Source organism: Brienomyrus brachyistius, chromosome 14, assembly GCF_023856365.1.
Source record: "Brienomyrus brachyistius isolate T26 chromosome 14, BBRACH_0.4, whole genome shotgun sequence".
Taxonomy (NCBI): domain Eukaryota; kingdom Metazoa; phylum Chordata; class Actinopteri; order Osteoglossiformes; family Mormyridae; genus Brienomyrus; species Brienomyrus brachyistius.
In genome coordinates this window covers 15,035,633-15,059,941 of record NC_064546.1, presented here as the reverse complement: position 1 = coordinate 15,059,941, position 24,309 = coordinate 15,035,633, and the positions used below count along the sequence as shown (strand labels likewise).

The window sequence follows — 24,309 nt, the reverse complement described above, 5'->3', positions numbered from 1 at the left end:
TATTTGTCAGTCTTGAAGCATCGCACAGTAGCATGTAAAACAGTCATGGTCTGTCTCAGTAGATCGAACTGGGACTTTTCATTCGTGGCAAACCCCCTCTATTTGCCTACGGTCTCTCTGCATGCGCGTCACTACCTTCTGCTGTGTACCACACCCAAAGGACATGAAGCAGCGGGAAAACCGCACACGTATGATCCTGACATCTCGCCTGCCGGGTGCCTGTTCTACCAAAAGGTCACCATCAAAGATCAAGGCAGGTCACTGTGCTGCGGGAGCCGCTCGCATGTATTAAACATGGTCCTTGCGTCACATCAGTTAATCCCTGACAACTGTGATATAGTAGCTGTGTTAGAATAACCCAGCTGGATGGTAAATGAACCGCAGGCTAACTGCCGCCTGCAAAAGGCGCAGAGTCTAGATCCCCTAAGTCTCAGAGAAGCACGTAGCAAAGAGCAGAGCTCAATTTAATATCAAGTCACCGAACAGACTTTCAGCATCAAGACAGATAGGCACACGTTTGGTTCTGAACGGAAAGCAGGCACCTCGTAATCATGATGTGTGGCTTACGATGCCCGAAGACGGCACACATTACACAGTCTATCAGCTGTACCTGTGGGGAGGAGCGACCAGATGCTTCAAGTGCAGGATGAAGTTTGGGAAGAGCGGGGGCTGTCACTCCATGCATACTGTACGACAATTGCCCATTTCCTTGCTCAGTATTTCATTTTCTACATGGGGAGTAAAAGAGGCTGATAACTTCTCGGATAAAAATGCAGGTCCTCGTGGACCTCAATTCAGTGAGGGCTTCAGTGTTGAAAAACCTACAAAACCAGCGTGGTTATTAATGTGGAACCGCATCATCAGGTCTTTCCTCACCGACACTCCCAAACACAGCAGACTATAGTCCCCTCTGGGGATTTGAGCTTTATGAGATACTCACAGCCAGCCCATTCACAGCATCGCCAGCACAGCACAGGGCCGCCGCTCCCATCTCATACTCATAATTCTAATGTCAGCATTGGCTCTTTCTGCAATCGCAACATGACAGGGTTAACAAGCTGAATTCGTGTGCTACTCTTTCTGCCTGTGGGGTCAGACCTGGGCTGGTTCCTGCAACTTGCCCCAGCACTACACTCCAAAGGGCACCAGAGACCTGTACTCCTCATGTTGACATTCGGAGGCAGCTTGTCAGTTTACCCTTGTACACTACAGATTGCTCTGCAATCTCGGGCATCAGACAAGCCTCTGAATGAAAAGGCAACGAGATGGGAGCTGCACCCCCCCTCAGGCAGAATTGGGGGTTGCATGAAAGCGAACACGGAGCAATGTGCTCAGCTTGCCTTCTGTTTGCTGATACAGGTCAGCTCATCTCTCTTCCTATTAGAGTGCCCTGTATCCTACCCTACAACAAGCCCCTCACCCGGGTGCCTCTCCTGCGGGAAGGCTACTCTGACTGAGGCCTGGCTTGAATGAGTCACCATGACTGTGACTGCATACAGTTTGCAGTTTGCTGATCAGATAGCACCATACCAGCCACTGCAGGTGAAGAGTCTGTACTATCGAACATTTAACGACGATGGAACGTAGCTTTACACAGTTTCCAGTGAGCATTTCAGCTGGCGTCCCAACCAGGACATCACCCAGCATCAAACAGCCTTTGTTCCGCCTACCCACTCCTCCCTATTACCCTCACACCTTTGTTCAGAACACTACCCAGTCATTTCAGCGCCATGCTGGCAGACCTTAAAGTGACTTATTAGTGCCAACCCCAAGCACTGCGGCAGATACCGTGAAGGTACTCAGGCAGAGCAGAGATCAAAAAGCACACACGGGTCACTTATTCGGCAGCCAGATCCACTCCGTGCAGGAGAGGAAATCTTCACCAAAGGTGAGGTTCAAGAATATTCCGGCAGAACGAGACCAAAGCCTCTGCTGGACCTGCTGGATACGAAAGGATAACCTGACTGATGAAGAGCATTACCCGGCTGCCTCTGGGCTGCTGGGCAGTCCATACCAGACACTGTACCCTCTAGCAGAAAACAATGGAAATTGTAATCATACATGGGACGCTACAAACCGTACCCTGAGCAAAACAGATTGTCCTGCACAAAGAACCTCGTACACTCCAGTAAAAAACACCCTACACACCAGATACTGGTGAAAATTCACTCTGTTCACTATAGACACGGAGGACACAAGTCCAGCAAATTTATGGCCAGATTAATAATACAAAGTAAAGCATGGAGCCCTTACATATACAGTAAAAATGCATGACTTTAATGACTAGAGTCTATCAAGTCCTCATGAAGAACATGATCACTCACATCTGTCAGTCACCCCTGACTATGAGTCAGAGAGTCCTCCTCAACCACCCTATCACACTTGGCTGTGAGTCAGAGAGTCCTCCCCAAGAAAATGGTCACTCAAGGCTGTGAGTCAAAGACTCTCGTCCAAGAACACATTCATACTTGGCTGCGAATCAGAGAGTCCTCTCCAAGCATATGATCACCTATGGCTGTGAGCCAAACCACTGCCCTCTAATAACATTACCTGCATGGTGCCTACAGACAGTCAAATCTTTAACAAATGAGCTGGAGCTGCGACTTTTCCTGACATCGTTAGTGTGTTTTACATACAGACAATTCCAAATGCTGCTCCACCCGTCCCACCTGTCTAAGAGCAGCTCAGAAAAGACTCAGGAAGTCTTCCTGGAAAGACCACACTCCACAGCTGACATGTTGCAGCCACCCTGCTCCCATTACAAGCAGTGGAGCCATGTTCTACAAAACAACACATACCTGGAATGTGTCACTGTGACACCAGATGCAGTGCCTTGCATCTTTTAAAAGCCAGTCCACTGATAGGAGTTTAAATAAACTAGAAAAGCAGCAGAACTGTGGAACTGGGAAGCAACTGCTTTCACGCCCAAGAAGAATGCTTCACGGGGTTCAGCACAGAGAAGGTCCCCTCACACAAAAAAAGCTTTATTTTTATATCTCCCTCAGCAGAGCTGTAGAGCACCCAGACTAGCTCTCCTTGGTAAACTAATTCCCTCTTGATCCCCTGCGCACTGGAACACTGCAACAAGACCCTTTAAAGACCGGAGCTGAGCTGCTGGTGCTGTGAGCAACTCTGCGCGCTGGGCTGCCGGAGAGGGGCTCACCGTGGTTGCCCCGCAGCAATGCAGGAAAGCGGTAGATAGACACTGATGCGGATGAGGTGTGTTGGCCCCGGAGCTGCTTTTCCAGATGGGGCAGCTCCCTGCGGCCACTGGCGGAAGATATCCAAGTGGAGCCCACCATCCAGCCCAAGGTCAGGGACCATAGCCAGGGGGTCCAGTGGAAACGGCACGGGGGGCGCATGGTCAACGCCCAGATGACAGTTGGGCTCACGGCACAGGGTGCATGGAGGAGAGCATGCTCATGACGGCGGGACTCGTGATCCCCACCAGCGATCACACGGGGCCCAAAACGTCAAACTGATGGTCCGTCTGGTGAAAAGCAGAGATGCTGGACTTCCCACGCTGTCCCTCTACTGGTACGATGAGTTGGCTTCCTACTCAGCAGAGGACTCTAATCGGCCCCCATGAGTCTCAGCAAGTCAGATCCTTAGAGGAAGCCTGCTAGATCCCGAGGAGACCCCCTAAAGCAGACGGCCCTCCTCGCTGGGTTGTCTGATGCACTCGTGCGGGTAGTAGCCAGCATCGGCTCACGCCGTGCCTCCTTTCCCTCCTTCCCTGTCCTACAGACAGAGGTCTGGTTAACTCCGTGATCACTGCACTCCCCAAGCCTAGAAAGAAGCGCTGGCAGTGAAGGTGAGCGAGGGAGGTAAACGGATGACAGAAACACCCGACTCAGGTCAAAGTGAGCAGAGAACGGGATAGTGTGGAGGGGGGAAAGACGAAAAAAGATATGAAATAGGCTGGCCTATGCAAATGCTCGGAGGGAAGAGCAAATCAGGGAGGCAGAAAGACTGCAGTGTAGCAGCCTTCTGTTAAACTGGCTGTAGGGGGCGGGGGGAGTGAGTGAGTGAGAGAGAGAGAGAGAGAGAGAGAGAGAGCCACAACTAAAAAGCTAAGTCTCATTCGTGGAGCTCATTCAGGCATTCACAGGAATCAGATTTATATACTGCCACTATTCCAGCGACAGCAAAGCAGGACTGAGGGGAATGTTTTAATGGAAGACAGCACGATCTCTCCCACTGTCTGGCTCTGAGCTTCTCCTAGGTCCTATTAGAGCAAACATACTATGTGAAGAGGCCAGATAAAAAGGTATGCCGATTTCACAGATAACGAAATAAACCGACAGTATGCGTCGATCCTGTGGATTCTGTTCCATGTGACTAAACCAGACAAAAGTTGGGAATAAGTAATGTGACTAAGAAAAAGATAGAAGCTCATACAATATAGCAATAAATAAGCAATGTGCCTTCATTTTCCAGGTCGGTCTTCAGACACATAATGAGGAAGCTCTCCCCCGGAGAGAGAGAGCGCCAGCAGACCCATCTTACGTGAGAGAGGCTGGTCAGCTCCCTCGCTCTACCTGTGCTGACTAATCAAAGAGTCCATGACTCAGAGCTTGTGCTTTCATTCAAACTCACTTTCTTGCTCTTGCATCTCATCTGTAGGAATAGCTGCATAAACAGATGATGAATCTGTCACTTCCTCCATACAGAAAAAATTGCTACCCTAAAGTTCAAATTTCTGCACTAAAAAAAAATGAAAAGGATGTTTTTAGAATAAATTGTGCTTGTTACTTATTATAACTAGCATTTAAAACCATGCACTAATTAAAATTCATGACTGCACAAATTTCTGTTGTAGACTGAGTAGTCTAATAACTTTGGCTTAAATAAATATGGCTTATGGCTTAACATCAGCTGCGCCCCTTTTGATAAATGTCAGGACAGTGTGCAATTTTATCCCAGTAAAAATGGGTGAGGGTATTGTGCAACAGCCCTTCCTTGCACATGGTGTGAGACTGCAGTGCCAGCTTCGGCACCCCCTTGTGGTGGCAAGGTAGACAAGCAGCAGAACGCCGAACTAGAAAGCGTTGATAACAGGCCTATGTCCTCACAAAGTGGGGAATTCCACGGACCACAACCTGATTGGTGCTTACAATGGATGAGAGATGCTTGGAAATTCATTTGTCTGCTGAGCATAAGACTATAAGTGCTGTAGGATGTGGAGGGCGTTGCAGAACTGCTTCCTTTCAGTACCACTCAAACATCAAAGATCACTTAGCAGTGATGCCTGGGAGCTCAAATCAAACAGCATCTGTGACGGAGTTGGTTGAGGATGAGTAGCTGACCTACACAGGTGGGGAAAAGTCCAGATATGTACTAATGATACTAATTAAATTTTTTTTTATTGATTAATTTTGTCTAAAAAACATCTAATTTGAATGTAATGAGTAAACTAAAAGCCTTAAAGTATTTACTGTATGCGCTCCGTTGAACCTTACAGCAGAGCAATCTGTGCAAGTGAGACTGACCCCTGCTGGCGAAAGATGGGACAAACTCTGGTCGAGGTTATAGTCTCAGAAAGGCCTGGATTTGCACAGCCTCTCATAGAAGTTGATACTACATTTTAGTTCATACTATCCCTGCTAATAAGGTTTAATTCAATATGGCTGCACACTTTAAGATGTTATAGCATAGTTACAAAACGTACAGGGTATGGCTTCTCAGCTGTATTCTACAGCTCTGTCGCTTGGTTGAGACACTGTGCAGCAAATAGCAGAAAAATAGGTTTTGTATTCAAGTGGGACTCAGTTCAAACGCCACAGTCTGTCTGATCTTGTATCCTGAGCAGATCCACGTTCATTTGGTCCATGGATTTTCATGGGTGTTTTGAAGGATCTTATTTCAGACTTATTTATGGAACAAAAAAGGCAGGTGTACTACAAAGATAAATGATACGAGGGAAGTGACAAGGCTTGGGATAAGCAGCAGGGGCCAGTTTGCCGCAGTGTGTAGTCACACGACTCCTGAAGGGTAGCACGCACCGAGGGGGATAACTTCGCTACAGTTTCGATCTCTTACTGTACATGCCCCTCCTGTCCAGCTTCTTGTGTCGCTTTCTGACCCTGCACTGTTGGTCCATCTCACACTGTACTGCTTTCCTGTTTCTCCACACACTGTTTCCCACCACTTTTAATTCCACCGCCATCCGTCTTACCTTGTCTGCTGAGTCCCCTGTCCTCGCATCTCTGCTTTGCGCACGTTGGCTCCCTCCCCTCATTTCCTGTCAGTCTTCTCCTCACCTCCTTCGCCTACCATCTCTTCATGTCCCAAGTTAGTCTCTCTCTCTCTCACCCAGTTCCACCACGATGAAAGAAAAGTCGACATGCGGCACCTATGGTAAATGGGCTGTGCTTAAATAATGAGTGTAGGAATATATTTGTGTCACATTTGACAGTGACGCTGACACTAAGTAAAGCTGTTTCAGTATAAATAACTGGTGCCAGTTTGTAATGATGTCGATACTGAATCGGTGTGAAGGAGCCTGTGCATTAAATATACTTCGCCTTTGCACGAAAACGGTGCTTAAGAGGTGATATGTGCAGGATAATCATTACGTCCTACTGTGCATCTCACAGGTAATGTATGTGTTTGGTTGCACATTTGTTGTAAATAACTCAACCGTATGCATTAATCATTTTACCCTGAGAATTAATCATTCTGATGTGTCACATGAATGTCTTGGTTCCACGAGATGCAGACACCCCTCAACAACGCCCTTCACTGTAAAAAGGACATGAGTGCAAAGGGCCACGTGGGAGATCTACCCCAGTAATTTCCAGCTGCTTGAATCTACCATTAGTAGTGCATGAATCCCTGCTGAGCTGGTACAAGCTGAACAGATTGCAGACAGGTTCAACATGTCAGCCAGCCCAGGCAGAACACAGAACAGTAACACTGACTACACCAACACTAACACTGACTACTCCAACACTAACACTGACTACACCAACACTAACACTGACTACTCCAACACTAACACTGACTACACCAACACTAACACTGACTACACCAACACTAAATAAGCCACATCCAACAAATAACAGTCAAGAGTCAGCATTGACTTATCAAGTAATTAGCACGTTTGTATTGGAATAGACAAGTAAATAAGCAAAAGGTCCATCAAGGAGAGAGCGGGAAGCAAATGTGGCCCCAAAAGAGAAGCACCAAGCTGATGCAGCCTGCGCCAGGCTGACCAAGATGTGGACCTTAATGCTCCAGATGGAGAGCTGAGGCTCCTCTTTCCAGAAAAAAGCACGATCATGATGCAGATTTTCTGCCAAGCTCAAACTCTGATGGACAGTAGCTAGTTAGTCACATTTTTATAGCGAAGTTCTCGAAGGAGAACAACCTGGAGCCAAGACACTAACAGTGCAATAAACTGCCATCTGAAATAAACCCAGACCAAATATCTTTAACTCATCTTTAACCCATAATTGCAAAAAGTGCATAGTTAAAATACACCATAACTATGGTCACAGACTAATTAGGGTACGAACCAATAGCCAGCTGGTGCCACACTGCCTCACTCTGGGTGTTCTTGCCACTTTCATCATTTTCAAGCCTAAGCTCTCATGGGACAAGTGGCACTATGGCCAGGTGCTGCACGTCCTGACAGCCATCTGCCCACACACACCCTATTTATTCTGAAATCTCCCCAAATTTAATCAGGTCTTAGACAATCTGGAGGTGGGCTTTAGCCTACCTACCTAGAGTCCCTGCACTGCAGGACTCCAGTAAGCATTTACGAAAGATGTCTGACTTCTGCTTCATTGATAATTAATGTACTCCAGGATCCTCATCAGTGTGAATCTAATTGAAGTTTGACACGCTAATTGCACGTAAATGCCTCAATGACAGGCAGAAAGCGCGCCGTTTATTCAAGAGGCCATAGGGAGCTTACAGCATGAGTGAGGCTGCTACCTGAGTTACCGCTGAGTGTGGAATCTTAACCCTAACCCCTCAGGGACATTCACGTGTGTGTGCTAGAGCCATTGCCAAAAATAAAATTTTTAAAACTGTCAATCAACAATGACAGGATGTTAAGCATTTGATAAATGAACTGGGAAGGCAGTGAAGTATTCGCATCCTGCTGTGTTAAAAGGCAAACTGGCAGCTTTATCCATGCAGATTTTTCTAGAGCAGGGTTACAGTGAGTCTGGGAGCAGAGGATGCCAGTCTATCACAGGGCAAGCACAGATACACTCAAAGGGCAGCTTGGGGACACCAGCCCGCCCAAATCAGATGCACAAGTCAGCCACACCCTCAGAGTGGCCAGATTAATCAGGGACAATGGCATAGACTCAGTCTCATTAGACACCTGGAGAAAACTGTGAGAGCAGTAAAGAGCTCCCTCCCTGACTCGCTTTGGGGGATCTAGTCACCAGGACAGCTGTGGACTGTTTCTCGGCTACAAAGGAAAGAGGAAATGAGTAGCTTCTCATTTTTAAGGGTAGAGGGCAGTAATGACCGTGCTGACCGCAGACCAGCTATAAACCATTTCACCTGAGAACCATTATCCTCACGCTGGGAGCCCGTAGCCGCCAGCCCAGAAGAGTGAGGGCGTTTACTCTGCAAATCGCAGCTTGTTGAATTAATAAATGAAACAGCTGGAGCGGGGAACAGTGAAAGTACGAGAGAAAGTGCTAAAATAGCGGGAAAAAAAGTGAATGTGGCAGACTGATTCCAGGACTTCAGTGTCATTTCAAAGTATCATTCTGCGTCGAAACACAGCACTGCATTCAAATATAGTTTTCAGCACTGCAGCTGCTCCTGACTCTGATGAATGATCCGTTGAGGGAACATAAACCCAGAAAAAAATGCAATATAACCACCAGCATTTACTGAAAGAGAATGAGTCAAACTCCATGGATATATTTGTTACGGTATGAAGACTGCAGGATTACAGTATATCGTGCACTGCAAAGAAAAGGAAAGAGAGAAGAGTCCAGACCAGCAGCATGAGGGACACAGGTCAGCCCTGCATGTCAGGGACCAGACGAGCCAGTGAGGTCCAACACACACGTCAAGTTCCTGACGCTGCTACTGCATGACATGAGGATTTTTAAGCCCCTGCACTGATACAGTGTCTGAGGTGAGATGGCAGGAGAAGCCCTGGAGGAAACGGAGTGAAGCCAGTTGAGATCGAAAGGCCGCATACACCATTTACTGGCTTTATCCAGGGACTGAGATGATGCGTTTATGTCAATCCAGAAGCCATTATCGCAAAGCACAGTCCACTGCAGTTAGTCCTCTGATCACCATGGAAACGGTGTACTGTTATAAACAGTTACGGTACCACCACACAAAATGGTCTGTGCGCGAGGAGCACTGAAACCACTCAAGTCAATTTCTCAGGTAGGGGGTGTAGAGAGCAAAACAGGGTTAATAAAGGCTTGTTCTCAATACTGGCACAAAAGTATTTATACCTTAAACCTGCACTGGACTACCTCCAAATAGTTAGCCAACTGGCTTCCTTCCACCTAGAAACTCTCCCTCAAATGACTGATGATCCATTCGCAGTCTCTCAGAAACAGTCCTTGATACCATGGTGTGTTTATCAAACCTTTCACCTAGCTAATAAAGACTTTAAGCCCTGGGATCCTGAGATTGAACTCTGGGGTGGAGCTGAAAGGTACAGATTGTGTTTGTCGCAATGCTGGAAATCGGGGTTTTGTGCACTGAAGGAAATTATACCACAAGCTGCTACTGTTCACTCACAAAAGACACAAGATTCACTTACCAGATAAGTATAGTCAGCCCAACACGCACACAAAAAAAACTAATCCATCAGTCGGCAATTCCATCCATCCTTCTGTTTTCTGAAACTGCTTGCCCTATTCAGGGTACCGGGTTGTCCGGAGTCTATCCCAGAGGTTACGGGTGCAAGGCATGGAACAACCCAGGATGGACGCCAGCCCATTGCCAGCTACTCTTCACCAAAGCCCTCTAGCACGAAATGTAAAAATACTCAATTGAACCATACCTGCAATTAGAAGGTGAGATTTTGCCCAGCCAGCTTTACCTTAGACATTTAACAAGTTCAATCAATCACCAGAATTTGTACTTACTTGTCTTGGTTTCCTAGTAATGTGTCTTGTAATGTCATACCATGGAAAATTGGGGACTAATTTCCATTTCGAATGCTCTTCCACAGGTACATTCATGAATATGTAGGAGTGTAATTGTGTTTTCATCTACCCATATTTTACTGCAACTGCTGCGTTACTGGGAGAAGAGACAACTGTGGAGTTTAGGAGTCGCAGAGGCAAGACAACAAGGAGAGCAGGTTTCAGAACAACGCCGCTTCCTTCCCTCGCAGGTCGAATCCTTTGCTTTTCATTTCTGTAACTAGATGCTCACAACACAGAGCTCCACTTAAGAAAGCTACTTCACAGACTTCAGAGAGCCTGCCCTGCTCGTGAGGCAAACAGTGAGTCAGAGGGATGGATGAAGGTGTGTTTGGAACTGGGGAGTCCTCTAATGACTCCCACGCAGCCATTGTTTTCCTACATTTTCTGCATCCCTCCTTCATCTTGGAAGGCAACACCAATCATTGGCACACCAAAGAGGCCGTCTTCTTGACAACGGAATACTCTTCAGAGTGGCAGACTGAAGCTCACTCTCCTGTTCCCCGATGTGACATCATAGGCCCAATGGAAAAGTCAGGGGTTTAAAAAGACTGGAGCCTACCACAAGTGAACAATATCACAGCCTGGCCATAGACTTTCTACTGTGAATTAGGCCTGAGGAAGAGGAGAAATAACCTAGACTGCAGGCTTCAAATGAACTATGCCTAGGAGGGACTTATGCATGATCTCCTTGGAGTGTTTCTTGGTACTATGAAGCCACTGTCTGCAGGTGCCTTCAAACTAAATGATCTAAGGGCCCTGTTTGTAGAGTGAGCTGGCCATTTCTAGCAGGCCAACAGACACAAAGGGGTCTTCCTTTCAGTGTCCCCAGGTTAGAAACAATTTGTTTAATAACAAATTAAGTAATAATGTAAAAAAAAAAATAATTAAAACACTTCCAGGAAATCCCATCATAGTTCCTCACTGAAACATTTATCACCATTACAGAATGTACCCAGTAGGGTGTTTTTCATCCCAAATTCCCTCCTGGTTAACCACATAACCTCTGGTTAGTAGTTCACCCAGTTAGTTCCATTAGTGACATCAGGATTAGGGTGTCTGTTTAGCAGTTATTGACTAAAGGTTTTTAAACAAAGGAGAAAGTTGGTAAAGTCAGGAGAAAAAAAAATCCTCTCAGTAAATCAGGCAACCCAGTTGTTGTCCTGAAAAGAGTAGCTCTATTTCCTAGCAAATTCAGCTTAAAAATCTTAATCATGCGGCAGGATTACTCACCGTAGCCATATTGTGTACATTAATGCTGTCAAAATCCACGGTCTTAGTGTTTAAGATCCTCTAACAGATATGAATGTTGGGTACATGAGCAGGAAACAGATATTCCTGTTTCATAAGAGCCGAGAAGCTCAGCGGTATCAGAGAGAGATGGTTACGGGATGGAGATTCCCTGGCAGCCACTAAACCCTTCATTTTCATCAGGACAATAGGGCTCCTCGCCTCTCATTCCACAGCCAATCCCCAATACTCTGATAAGCAGGCTATGTCCCGTCATCTCTCCATCCTAATTTGTGAAAGATAAATCATAATCGAACAACTTCAGTAATAATATATACTGTTTGCACATGGCGCTGTGTGTCCTTAAAGGACTGACTGTCCTTAAAGCTTAAACATGCCGCGACTTTGAATCCCAAAACAATGATGCACGTGCAAAGATGGCGCGCGGCACAAGTGCATCATGCTGAGCTGCAGCCATGTTTTAAACTGCCGGGACTTTTGAAGAAAAACAGCAGAACAAGAGGAACAGGCTTCTCCTTGCAGTGAAAAGGTCAGCCTGCAGGCGTGTGAAGGAGCTCTGATTGGCCAGGGATGAAGACGCCTCGCTTCCATTCAAGGTTCCCTTCTGTAATTATGCGAAGGATCATTATCCAGGTACCCAGTAAACTTGAATGACATGCCCACATACTCATAGCCTCCACGTGGCTATGCTCCTCACCATCTTATGGAATTACTTCAGCCCTACTCTCCCATTTGCAGGCTTAGATCTTCATCTTCTGTTTTGTTGTTGGTCCCAAGGTTTAAACTTACCACCATGGGTTCTCAGGCATTTAGGGGTTGCAGTCCCCAAGCTGACCCCTACTCAAGTCCCTTTTTCTCACTCTACTAGCCCACCTTTCCTGATCACTGACTGTTGTGCATAATTTTTTTTTTACCATGGTTTGAGTTCATCTGCTGTTCTTGCCCATGTTATTTGTGATTATGCTTTTTCCATTATTATATTTGTAAGAATTACCCTTTTGTTTGTTTTTATCATCCCTCTACAAAGCGTCCGCGAGTTGGTGAAAGGCGTTATATAAATTAAATTTCCTTGTTATTGATCTAAGAACAGTCTGCTATCTCTGAAGACACTTGAGCTAAGTGTGAAGACCATTATCACCATTAGATGCATTACTCGCGCTTGTTCAGCCTGCACTGTGTTTAAAGTCTGTCAGGTCTACTAGCGATCAGACTGGCATCCTTCAGCATACAAGTCTGTCCCCGACCACCAAGTGGAGGTCACATGTGTCGCATTAGCAGATTTATCATTTAGACATGATGTAAAAGGTAGACACTTAAGAATACAATGACCCTTCTGAGATGTCACCTGAAATCTTAGTTACACCATCAGCTTTAAACACTGTCTCCACTTTAACTGTATATCACAGCTGCTGGCTGAAAACCACTGACCCAACTGCTACATCATGGCACCTTGAAGTCAAACCGGATTGGATCGAGTTTCAATCAGTTAATTAGGCGTAGGGCCAGCTGCTCTCTCCTCGTAAATGAACAGCAGTTCCTTCCCTGACAAGGCTCACCTAGACTGCTGGCCATTTAGACCCATTGAGATTATGGATGGTGACACTACATTTAGACGGAAGGGGAAAAAGAAAACCTTTACGGAGTTATTAACTATTCTAGGGAAGAATCCACAACACATTTTCTGAACAGTATTGCGTGACTCTGTTACAACCCAGGTGGTGCAGAGGTTAGTACTGTTGCCTCAAACCTCTGGGACCCGGGTTCGAGTCTCCGCCTGGGTCACATGTGTGTGGAGTTTGCATGTTCTCCCCATGTCGTCGTGGGGTTTCCTCTGGGTGCTCCGGTTTCCCCTCAGAGTCCAAAAACATGCTGAGGCTAATTAGAGTTACTAAGAGTAACTTAGAGGCTAATTAGAGTTACACCCATAGGTGTGAATGGTGTGTGAGTGTGCCCTGTGATGGGCTGCCCCCCCCATCCTGGGTTGTTCCCTGCCTCGTGCCCATTGCTTCCGGGATAGGCTCCGGACCCCCCGCGACCCAGTAGGATAAGCAGTTTGGAAAATGGATGGATGGATGTTACAAGCCAGGCATATCTTAGGGCGTCAGACTGGGGGAAGCTCAGGCACTGTTCTTCATGGGAGTCAGGTGACATACCGATGGCTGCTTTTGATGAATCATCCCACAGCAGATACTGTACATACATTTACATAAAGCCCTGATTCAAGCTTGCCTACATACAGAGTCAACTAGAGGCTGACAGAACAACACAGCAAAGTAAACCAGTTGACAAACTAGCCTAAGTGCTCCACTCCCACCCTAAGTCTCATCCATGAACATTGTAGGTGTTTTCCTTCCTTAATCCTGTCCCGTAAACCGTCCCCCTCTTTGTTTTCACTTAATCCCTGAAAAGAGGGACTTCTCTAAAACCCAGTGTGACGTGGTACACTTTCCCGAGCCGCTAATCCCGGCACAGAACCCTTCTCCAGCCAGAAAGCCAACAAAGACCGTGTCTTTTCTAGTTAGCAACCTGCAATGATCTCGTAAAGCTATCTGAAGCAGAACAGAGTATGAACCATTTTACACTGAGAATAAATCAAACTCAATTCTCAGGGTTGGAATGTTTACTGCCTCCCTTTGACAGAGGCTACACATAGTGTCAAAAACACTGCAAACTCTTTTCATTATTTCATTATTTATTCACCTGCACCCAAGTGACTTGTATTCTAGAGAGGACTAAACAAGACATACATATAAATAAATAAATAATTAAAAACAAATAAAAAACATTCATACATCTTGGTCATGAAAAAATAGCATAACTAGCTCTACATTTATTCATTTATCTAGTTCTGCATTTCTGTATTATACACTCATTTATTTATTTCTGTATTTCCACATACCTTCACTTGTTAATTTCTATATTTCTTTCTCCTTATGTTAATAAGGTAGGTGGTCCTAAACTCGGTCAGTGCAGGACTGGTTAAAGAGGTGGAATCTAGTACAATTAATTTCTGTAAATTACATATTTATTTACACTTAAGTTTAGTCCTCCATAGTATTCAGGTCCTACCCAAAGCCCACAGATAACATATTTTGCCTTTCCACCTGGGGTGCACTTTCTTGATTTGCCTTTTGCCATCCTTGAACAGGTATGCACGCGGGACCAGGACAAAGGCCTCTGAGGCGCACAAGTCAGCGTGTGGATCGCAAGAGAAAAAAAGTCTTCTGGACTGATTTTAATAGAGTCATTTAGGGGAGGTACAGGGAATACATCCAGTAGATCATTTATTGATTTGTACTCCAACACCCCAACTGTAGCAAAACAGAAGCCGAAGTGCTCTTTCCACGATGCAATCTGACATTTTCTGACCACAAAATATGACCCAGATATAGGAAGACAGGGTTACGGAGTGCATCTGATTGAGGAGAAGATTGTTACTTTCATCTCAATCTGTTTAGACTGACAGGGAATGGGCCCATCCATTGACCAACTGGCTGTTAAAATCAGCTAGGAAATTCATCCTCTAAGTCTAAGCTGTCCACAGCTAATTGGCTTGTGCGGACTGTACAATGCAAAGTTTGGGCAGTCAGATTTAATATGGGATAATTTATCTAACTATCTATCAATGGAACCCACCATTTGCTCAATGAATATCCATGATTTTTTCACAGCAGAGGGCGAGTCCAGATGTTAAATCACTGCTGGATAAAGAGCAGGTACTGAACCACAGGCCCCGATTTGGTCTTTGAACACACACTCGGAGATCTGGAGGTGAAACTTCCCACAAGTCTCCAGAGTTACATGGAGTGCGAGTCCTTAGCTGACGGTTGGTTTTCAAACATTTCACTTTTGTTCTGCCTTGAGCTGTTCTTGGCCTCCCTGTGAGGTGAGATCATAGCTCATGCTCTTCATTTGATCTTTTCTAAAAGAACACAAAGCTCATGTCACTCTGGACCTGCAACAAGCTGAAGTACATACCAACCTGCCTGCTTGCTACCTGCTCATTGGGCTGGTCAATTCTAGGTCAAACAACACTGCTTCAAAAAGACCAGACCGTTCACGGTGAGTCATCCACTGAGAAGAGTGCTCTCAAATGGTTATATTTAACTTCTTGTGCACTTATTTTGATTTCCTTATTTTTCTTTTTCGAAAATGTCTGTATAGCACTTTGAAAACCCCATGGTTAAAACAGCACTATATAAATAAAGATTGATTGGTTGATACACTGGGGTCGATCTTACGCCTGGTCTCTGTGAAAGGAATCCAATGAGCGATGGTGGAACGAGCAGTTTGAAGCCGTGACAGGCAGGCCCTCCGCCCAAAAGAAACATAGGGCCACTTCAGCAGTGAGCTGTCAGGCCTGACCATTTTCATACTCACCCGACTCCTGTGACCCTATTTCAGAAACTCCCCAATTTCATACTTTACAGGCACAATTCAAGCCCACGGTTGACGCATGGTGCACAAACCCAATTGCACGAAAAAAAGTCGTGCTGCTCATTTTTTTTGGCATTTCCTGCCGTTAAATGCTTCTCGAGCCTCATATGCATACGGATCATGGGGAGCCGCTTTACAGAAGGCGAAGGGGCGCCGTAATGAGGTCTCCCACTTCAAGTGAGCAGCTAAAGGGGTGACTGGCTAATGAAACATTCCCAGAGCGAATGACCTTTATCTGCCGCTTGCGCAGGAGGAGCCGCGTTCCGTCGCCTACAGAGCTGGAGGAGCCTTTCGGCTGGCGGAGAGTCGCGGCGGCCTGCCGCCCTTCTTACATCATTTGCTAACAAATAATGACAAAGCTTCTGCGAAGCTGCCTGCGTCAAACAAAAAAGCTCAGTGAAGCGCAGCGACGCGGCTCCGAATGCCGCATTTCCCCAACAATGTACCAATCCGGGAAGCAATCCTTGGGTTCTTTTCATGACTTATTTGTCCCGTAATGCATTATCAATGCTGAGCAATGTCACTTCAACAAGCTGCGGGCGAAGCTAAACTACAGAAGAGGAATGAGAGAGGAGCTCGGGGTTCTGGTCACACTATAACTAGCTCCCTGACGCACCATCCCTGTCCTTAAACAAACAGCCAGTAATATATTCCGTTTATTAGCAGAGCCAGTTGCATTAAGATATCCAGGCATTCTGGTTTACTGCCCATAACTCTCCTGCTCCAATTATCTGTGACTCAGCAAGGAACCTGAAACATCACAAAATCTTATCTCCCATTACTTGGCAAAGTATTCTGTCCTTGAGGGGCACCCAGAGATAGGACGGCATAAGCTGACAATGTGAGAGACAGAGAGGCGACACTGCGGACTGGGGGGAAAGCAACGTTCACTGTAGCAGTACGCTGATGCCAGCTTGCACTCCAGTATAAGCAGTGCTGTAACGGGCGGGCGGGGCAGTGAAGCGCAACATGGCTCACGACAGATACCACTGTTAATAGCATTTCCGGAATTTTTCCGTCTCGATAAGGGGTTCATTTCATAATTCTTCCCAGATGCTGCCATTCTTACGTGATAAGTCCTGCATCAGCATTCACAGTTACAGTGTTCAGTTACAGTTTCCAGGAGAAGCCCCCCCCCCCACGTCACCTTTTTATCTTTGAATGCGCAGAAGACGCATCCATTCTCTTCGGCCTCCCACGTCCTTTCCAGCAAACACACTCCGTAAATAATGCCAGGACGTCCTCTATAACAAACAGCTCATCCCAGGAAGGCTTGAATCAGGGCTCCTGCTGCAGATACTAACACAACAGTTCCATTAAAGTGGAATAAAGCACCACAAAGGCCCTCTCTCAGCAGAAACGTACGGCACGAGCTGCCACATTAACATAAAGCATGGCTCTAACAAATGATTAGCCTCTGTAATCTCCGAGCAGTCAGACACGGCCTAGTGCTGCTCCAATGACCTGTCCGCTGTGATGCATGGCTGTTTCTCGGCCCTGCCTCCAGACTGACGTTCGCTAGAACTGAGAGGTGGCCGCCTGCTCGATGCTCACGCGGCATTCCGGCACGTTACGGCGCATTCGGCGGAATTGCTCAAGGTGAAGGTCAGCTGGGCCATTATCGCACTGTATCAGCACTGCAGTAGGCACTCCTCACCTGCTTATTTTTCCATCCGAGGCAAACTTCCAGTGTGCGTCCTCCTTCCGCAGCCCCCCCTCACCCTTTTGCTTCCCTCCTCAACCCACAAAACCAAAAACTGAGATGAGGCTCATCTTTCGACAAAGGCACGCCCCAGTGATCTCACTGGGCAGTTGGGGAATGCTTGCCCGTCACTGGGGTCTGCTGTGCATAATGATGGTCGAGTGGAATCAATCAGGATGATATGGGACGCAGCAGGGCTCAAATAAAGCCCACTGATGTAGAAAATAGAGCTGCTGTCTCCTCAGCGATCCACGCAGCTACCTGAAGAGCTCGACTCCACCTGACGCCGCAGTCTCTCCCCAGGCAGAGAGAGACGTGGCTCCATCAGGGATTTCTACTATTCTGTTGGTTATTTTTTAAAAACCATAAGCACTCACAGGCTTTTCAGTTCCCGGGGACTAAATGGACACCGATGCTGTACGACAGGGACGGCTGGGGACGGATCTTAACTCGTTTCTGTCACACTGTGTATTTGCTTGTCAAGCCTCTGGCTGCATGTTTGATGCATCTGTGTGCGACAAAGTCATCCGCTTCCTCAGAGATGAGTAGGTGGAATTGCTGTGTCAACCATGTTTTTTAAGGGGGGGGGGGGTTGTCCTTCACCCTGTGTGTGTGACCGGGAACATAGCTAGAAATTCTGGGGCCCCTGAGAAAATGTTACCCCGTTATGGTCCCCCCAGTAAATTTTATGGGGCCTGAGGACCCTGATGGGACTTTTTGGGGCCCCTATAAAGTGCTGGACCCAATGAATCTGTCAGGATCTTCATGCCCCTCTGACGCCTCTGATGTGTGTGAGACACACTATGATCTGGGAAGTAGTACCAAGGCAAAGAAGACCCGTGCTTCTATACACACAGAGATGCGTCCGACCATGTGTCCTCATCCCTGTCTTCAGTGGCATTCTGTGACAAACACATTTCAGCCTGCGTTACTCTGAGCCAAACAGGTGTGTGTAAATCACTCCCCCAAATACAGCTCCAGAATAAGGCGTGCATTTTCAGAACGCCGCAAAACATCTGCAGCTGTTAAAATGACAAGCTACTTAAATAACAGAACGGGAAGGTTGGAGAAAGGACAAAGGCACTCGCAGCCCACCGGGAATTTACCTCCGGTGAGCATGAAGCAAATTAAATATCTTTATGGCTGGTGACATTTAACACTTTTCAGCTGGCATTTATTCTAAAAAGCCAAACAGCCGTCTGCAGCCGATAATGTCCACAGATCCCGACTCGCTCGGCAATCCCGACAGAAATAAACGAGCTGATTAAAAAGCAAATTGCATGCAGAGGTCCTTTCCACCCCATCGGAGTGACCTAATGCCAGCATAATGGACTGGAGACCCTCAATCGGCCGGCTCAATACTGTGGAAATCTGAGCACGAAAAAGCCCCAGCAGGAAACGAAGCGTTGATGCAAACAGTCAGGGCAGCAGCTCTAACTGGCCCGCTGTAAGCTTTAACGCAGCCTTTTGCCCCAGTTCTTAGCTCAGCGCAGTCTATTGATCCACGTCTGCAGCAGACCCAACATCATTAGCTGGCTTGTAGCTATCTCATCAAAGCTTCTGTCACAACTAAGGGTGGAGTCTGCGACCCGAATGGCACGCCAAATTATCATGATGCTTTCTTTGTAAACATAATTGAAATAAATACCATTGATCGTTTGGGGAGCCACTTCTTAATTTGTAGGTAAATCTGCTAACGCCAACGGCCCAGGGAGTGAACGCCTGGGGGGGATTGGGCTTGGAAAGTAGGCTTCTCCCAGAGTGCAGCAACACACAAGGGCTTAAAGCACACGGCTGGGCGATACTCAGTGCTGAGTTTCAGATATTTGAAGGCACACTTTTCCATTGTGGTATATCACAAAGGTAACTTCATCGTGATAAGTTATTGCTCACAGCAGCTCTGGGCTTTACTCCAGCCGTCACTACGTCAGAACTACCTCACAAGCGTTCTCAAGCTTGTCCAAGGTCAGTGGGCTCCTGTCAGACCAAAGAAAGGGAAAGAGAGTTTATGTTAAACCTGCCCGTTGAAGGTACCTTCGACAATTTTTTTCAACGCAGGCTTAAGACTGCTGTCTTCATTCTAAACACTTTTAGCCATAGGCTAACTCTAACCCATTTTCCTATATTGCCCCCCCCCAAAACAGCCACAATGGTTTATTCCTGACTTTAATTTAGACAAGCATAGTTACAGAATAATAAAGCATCACTCAAAGCCAGAGGAGAAACAAAGGAGGACAATGCCTGAATGCTGCATCTGTGTTAGTGTGTAACTACTTCTGGTTGCTAACAGAATGTCCAGTCCATGCTGGAGCATTGGATGGAGATTCTACTGAGAAAACAGAAGGTTTATATGGTCTGCCTAAAGTCATGAGATCAGTTATGAAATCATCTACATAAAAAATAAAGATAAGGATCTGTGCGAGCTGGGAAGTATAGTGACAGAAACCTTCCTTCCTCGCCTGAGAGTCAGGTGCCAGGCATCCTGCATCAAGGGTAGGAGATGAGTGACATGACCAAAGTACACGTGCACAACAGCTGTAGAACCGTCCAGTCTGACAGCACATTAAAGGGTCTGTGCTCTTCGCCACTCTTCTGTCTCTTGCAGCGCTACCTGAAAGCAGTCTGACACCAACCCGGTGTTTGACACTGACAGACGCATCCACTCTGCGCTCCCAGAGACAGGTGCTGCAGCACGTTCATGCACTATTCCCACAACCTGCTGCAAGCTTAGCCACCTTAAACTGGACCAAACAAGACAAAGAACCTGCTTTGTTCAACCCTCAGCCAAGAGATAAAACAAAGAGCTGCAACAAAGAAACATGTTCAGTACGAGATTCTAAATCAGTTTGTAAAGAGAGACTTTCATTATGCGCAATCAAAATTCAAATCACCTAGGATTCACCTGCTATGGAAAACAACCTGAGTTTAGTGAGGTTCTTTGGATAAGTCCTCGGTCAGCAGCCAGCTCATCCAAACTGGTACCACACGCACGATTGACGCACACGCCGGACAGGAAGGCAGCCAGCACAGTGACATTAGGGGTAGCGTCCATCTAAGGCGATTTGTATTCAACATTAATAGTCACTAATTTATTCATGTCGGGTCTGGGCCTTCATTGCGATTGACAAGGAAGGCCTATGAAAGTGAGATCCCTCAGTCCCGCACCGTGCCAACCTGAGGTCTGAAAATGAGCCAGGGGACTCTCGAGGTTAACACGTACGCAAATTAAAATTTGCAATTACAGAGAGTTACACCCTGGAGCTTTGGTGTCATTCGGGCGACAGGTTTAACCTACAAAAGGGTCCGGTCCTCAGGGAACGGGCTCCGACCAAAAGCACACCCCGGAGCAGCAGAGGAGCGCTACAGACACAGATAGGCAGTCCGTTTGGACACAGGGGCCAGAGCGGGCAAATGCACACGCCATGTCAGTCGAATGCATGCGAAACAACCAGCTTAAACACATGTCTGACAGACGGCGTCCAGATGCGGCGAGAACGCACCGCAGTCAGAAATTCTGAAATGAAATCTGAAAGTCTTTTTGGATGAAATCAAGTCAGAACTGCCTGATTTACTGAATGTGAAAGCTGTGATTTTACCTGGCCAGGACTCTTTCTCTTTTGAGGTCTATGAAGTAAAGGGTCTGTTGATGTTTTTTGACAGCAGGCCAAAAGGTGAAAAACATGTGAAAAGAACCTTTCGTATCACATTCAGAGCCAAGTCAGCTACTCTTAAGCACAAAGGTAAGGTTATTGCGCTGCAGGAATCTCACATGACCGTTAGCTGGTATGACCTCTGACAGCAAGGGATTCAAGAAATAAGAAGAACTAATACATACTGTAAAGGACACCAGAGGAGAAGGGCAAGATGAAATAATACACACAACATACCTGAAATAAGCACTCAGCCGGGCTGAATTTGTCCATTTTACGTCTCCCCTGAATGTCCATTCCACATAAGCTGCTACCTATAATTACTTTAATGATTTGGGCTTGATTATATCACGTATTTTCAGACACGGAGTCCCGGGAGCCTTAGATCCATGGGGTCAACAGACTGGAACCCATTAAAAACAGGAGGGGTTGTGACGGAAAGCTGATTGGCTGCCACATGCGCTTCACACCAGGCACTAATCAGCTCACAAGACGAGCTGATCTTGATCTCGGAGACTTTCCGTTTGCCATGGAAAAACATCACGTCCGTTATGTAAAAGCTTCGCAGCATGCATCACCAGCCACAGGAGATTGGAGGGGGGGTGGGGGCACACCTGGGCACCTTGATCCATGGTATCTAAAACCCTGTCCCTCAAGCAATCGGGGACACAACTGGCGGGGTGGGGGGCGTTTAGCATGCAGTTGGGAGGCAGCAGAATGCGGGACTCCTTCGTTGAGGGAACATTCATCTTAATTGCATGCAGGGATGAATGGCCATCATTTCTTCATAGACAGCAATTAGCGGGACTGATTCAAGTGCAGGTGTTGATTCACGCCCACTTTTGGGAAGACCGCTGCCACATGCTGAGCGGTAGAAAGCAGCTCGACTGCTGCCTTAGACAAGGAAACAGGACAGGTATCACGCGAGGAAGAGCTGATCAAGAAACTGAGCACGGGTGGTTTCCCTTACACACGCTTAAAGGCACCGGCTATACATAAAGCCGAGAGGTTCCAAAACATCCAAGAGCGGCCATTAAATTTAAGCGAAAATGACAAAGGATAGCTGGCAGTGTAAATCAAAGGGAAAACAAAAGCGTAGAAGGAAGGAATTAGCAGAAACGGCCCCTGATCTTCCTCTCCAATTCCAGACAGGCTTATACTGTATAACATCAGGACACAACATGAGCTCTTAGCTCTGTGAACATTTGGTCTCTCCCTGTCATAGGCAATGCAATAATAACACCCTAGCCTAATCTATCTTAATTATATCGGCATCCTAATTTAGCTGCGCGGCTCCTCACTCTCAGCGGGTCTCCAGCAGCGCCGGCTGGTGCTAGGGGTGCAGCCTTGTCAGAGACACTGCGCAAAACAGCCTCTCCGTACCTCTGTCACACCTCTGATTGATGGTCTCTGTCCCCTATAATTAATGTCTCCTCAGCATCCTGCCAGTCTTTCCAGGAGCCATTTTAATACTGCCATAATGCAGAGGCAAAGTGCCCCGCCGAGCCCAGGACAGACAAACACGGCGTCGAGTGACGGGCACAACAAAAAAGGGGACGATAATCCAAGTGCAGAAGTCTGCCGCGTCCCCGCTGGGAGCGGTGGGTTGGAAGGCACCAGTTTAGAGACTGGGAGCACTTCTCAGTCTCATCCTTGAATGACAGTGTCAATCCAGCTCGAAAATGCCCTCAGAGTGCACAGCACCTCATCCGGTTCCAACGCTGGACTCCGAGAGGGACCAGAAAGGAGAATTCACAGGCCATCAAGCTTCGGAGGCTTGGGGCAGTTTTACTGCTCGCAGTGTCATCTTTGAAAGACACGAAGCTTAAGAGCAAAGGTCTCAAGCCATGTGTATCACATCATCTTGGAATTTCCCAGATTTTTTTTTTTCCTGAAATGTCTTATCTCATTATCTTAAATGCCTCTATAAAGATATTTGGGAAAAGCTGAACGCACCATTTCCTTGGTGATTTCAAGGATCTCAATTTTGTGGAATGAAACAGCACTTTGCTCGAAGGACTGAAAAGTCCATGCTGAAGAATTACTTCGAATCTGCATATAAAGGCTTTCATTCAGGTCGATGGTAGAGTAACCAGACTGACAGGCACTGTTCTTAATTTTGCAGACTGGTACTCTTCACTCCAAACTGTCTTTTACATGAGATGGTTATTGTCAGGTGTCACTGCACTGGTAAGAGAGGCTTCACTTAGAACTACAGAGCTCTCAGTACAGTAGCTATTTGCATTGATTCTACACCTCATTGATATCTGGGAATACACTTATCTGGTCACTGTACATTGGGGCTCCACTGTACACACACACACCCACACACACACACACTCAGCACATTGACTCATATATAAGCTTCCTGACAAATAATGAAGCCGCTTGTCTGGCTGAGAGATTTTAAATCAGGCGGATCCATCGTTCAGTTTTCCTAAAGGACTTTGCTCCCAAGTGAATGCAGTGCTTTGCTTTTTCATTCCATAAAGAGAGAATAAAGCAATAAAATGCACCACCACACGCCTACTGTGACAGTCCGTCCTACGGACCACAAACCGAGGCGCGGTAATATATATCCATGCCATATATCCATCCATCCTTCACACGCGCCTCCATAAGTCTGCTGGACTGCTGCCTCTCTGGCTTATTCATCATCCCCGCCGGGGCCATCACAAGTGTGGCACAGCGCTGATGAACAGCCACCAATCAGTGATCCATCTTCTCAGACTATATTCCAGGAGGTGCCACGCAGAAACAGCTGTCTTTATAACCATATCAATCCGTAGCTCGGAGGCATACGCCTCTGCGTCTTATCCTGAAGATCCAGGGAACGTTCTTTAAGTGCTGCAGACTTGGGTATACGCATGACTAATTGAGATCTTTCCTAGTTCACATTACAGTCTGGCCCTAGTTAATTACTAGCCCCCATTCACATAGCCACCATCACCACACTCCTGCAGAAAACAACCCAAGAATATGGGAAAAAAAAGTACTGGGTGTGGCTTGTACAGCATCAAAGATTTGTGAAAGCAGGGCCAGCCAGTCACTGGAGTGATTGGGGCCCGGCTCAGGGGCCCGGCTCAGGGGCACGGTGGTGAAATCACTCTGTCAGCTT

General features: G+C 46.7%; 1 protein-coding gene and 1 long non-coding RNA gene across 15 annotated transcripts in view; one reads left to right on the top strand and one right to left on the bottom strand.

Annotated features, from left to right (window-relative positions):
- The window catches only part of LOC125707122 (neurexin-3a), a 146,796-nt gene that overhangs the window by 44,782 nt on the left and 77,705 nt on the right, over nt 1–24,309 (bottom strand). For 2 of the 14 annotated variants that reach the window (XM_048974057.1, XM_048974058.1), the window contains exon 1: nt 3,164–3,879. The exons of the other annotated variants lie outside the window; for them this stretch is intronic. In XM_048974057.1, the coding sequence (XP_048830014.1) occupies nt 3,164–3,362 (199 nt within the window). In that variant the 5' untranslated portion in view covers nt 3,363–3,879. Of the gene's footprint in view, nt 1–3,163; nt 3,880–24,309 lie in introns of those variants that run through there. 14 annotated transcript variants of the gene reach the window in all.
- LOC125707127 (uncharacterized) lies at nt 4,106–12,563 on the top strand. Its single transcript, XR_007382189.1, has 4 exons — nt 4,106–4,270; nt 4,441–6,360; nt 9,866–10,019; nt 10,178–12,563. It is a non-coding gene; the product is annotated as an uncharacterized LOC125707127 (long non-coding RNA).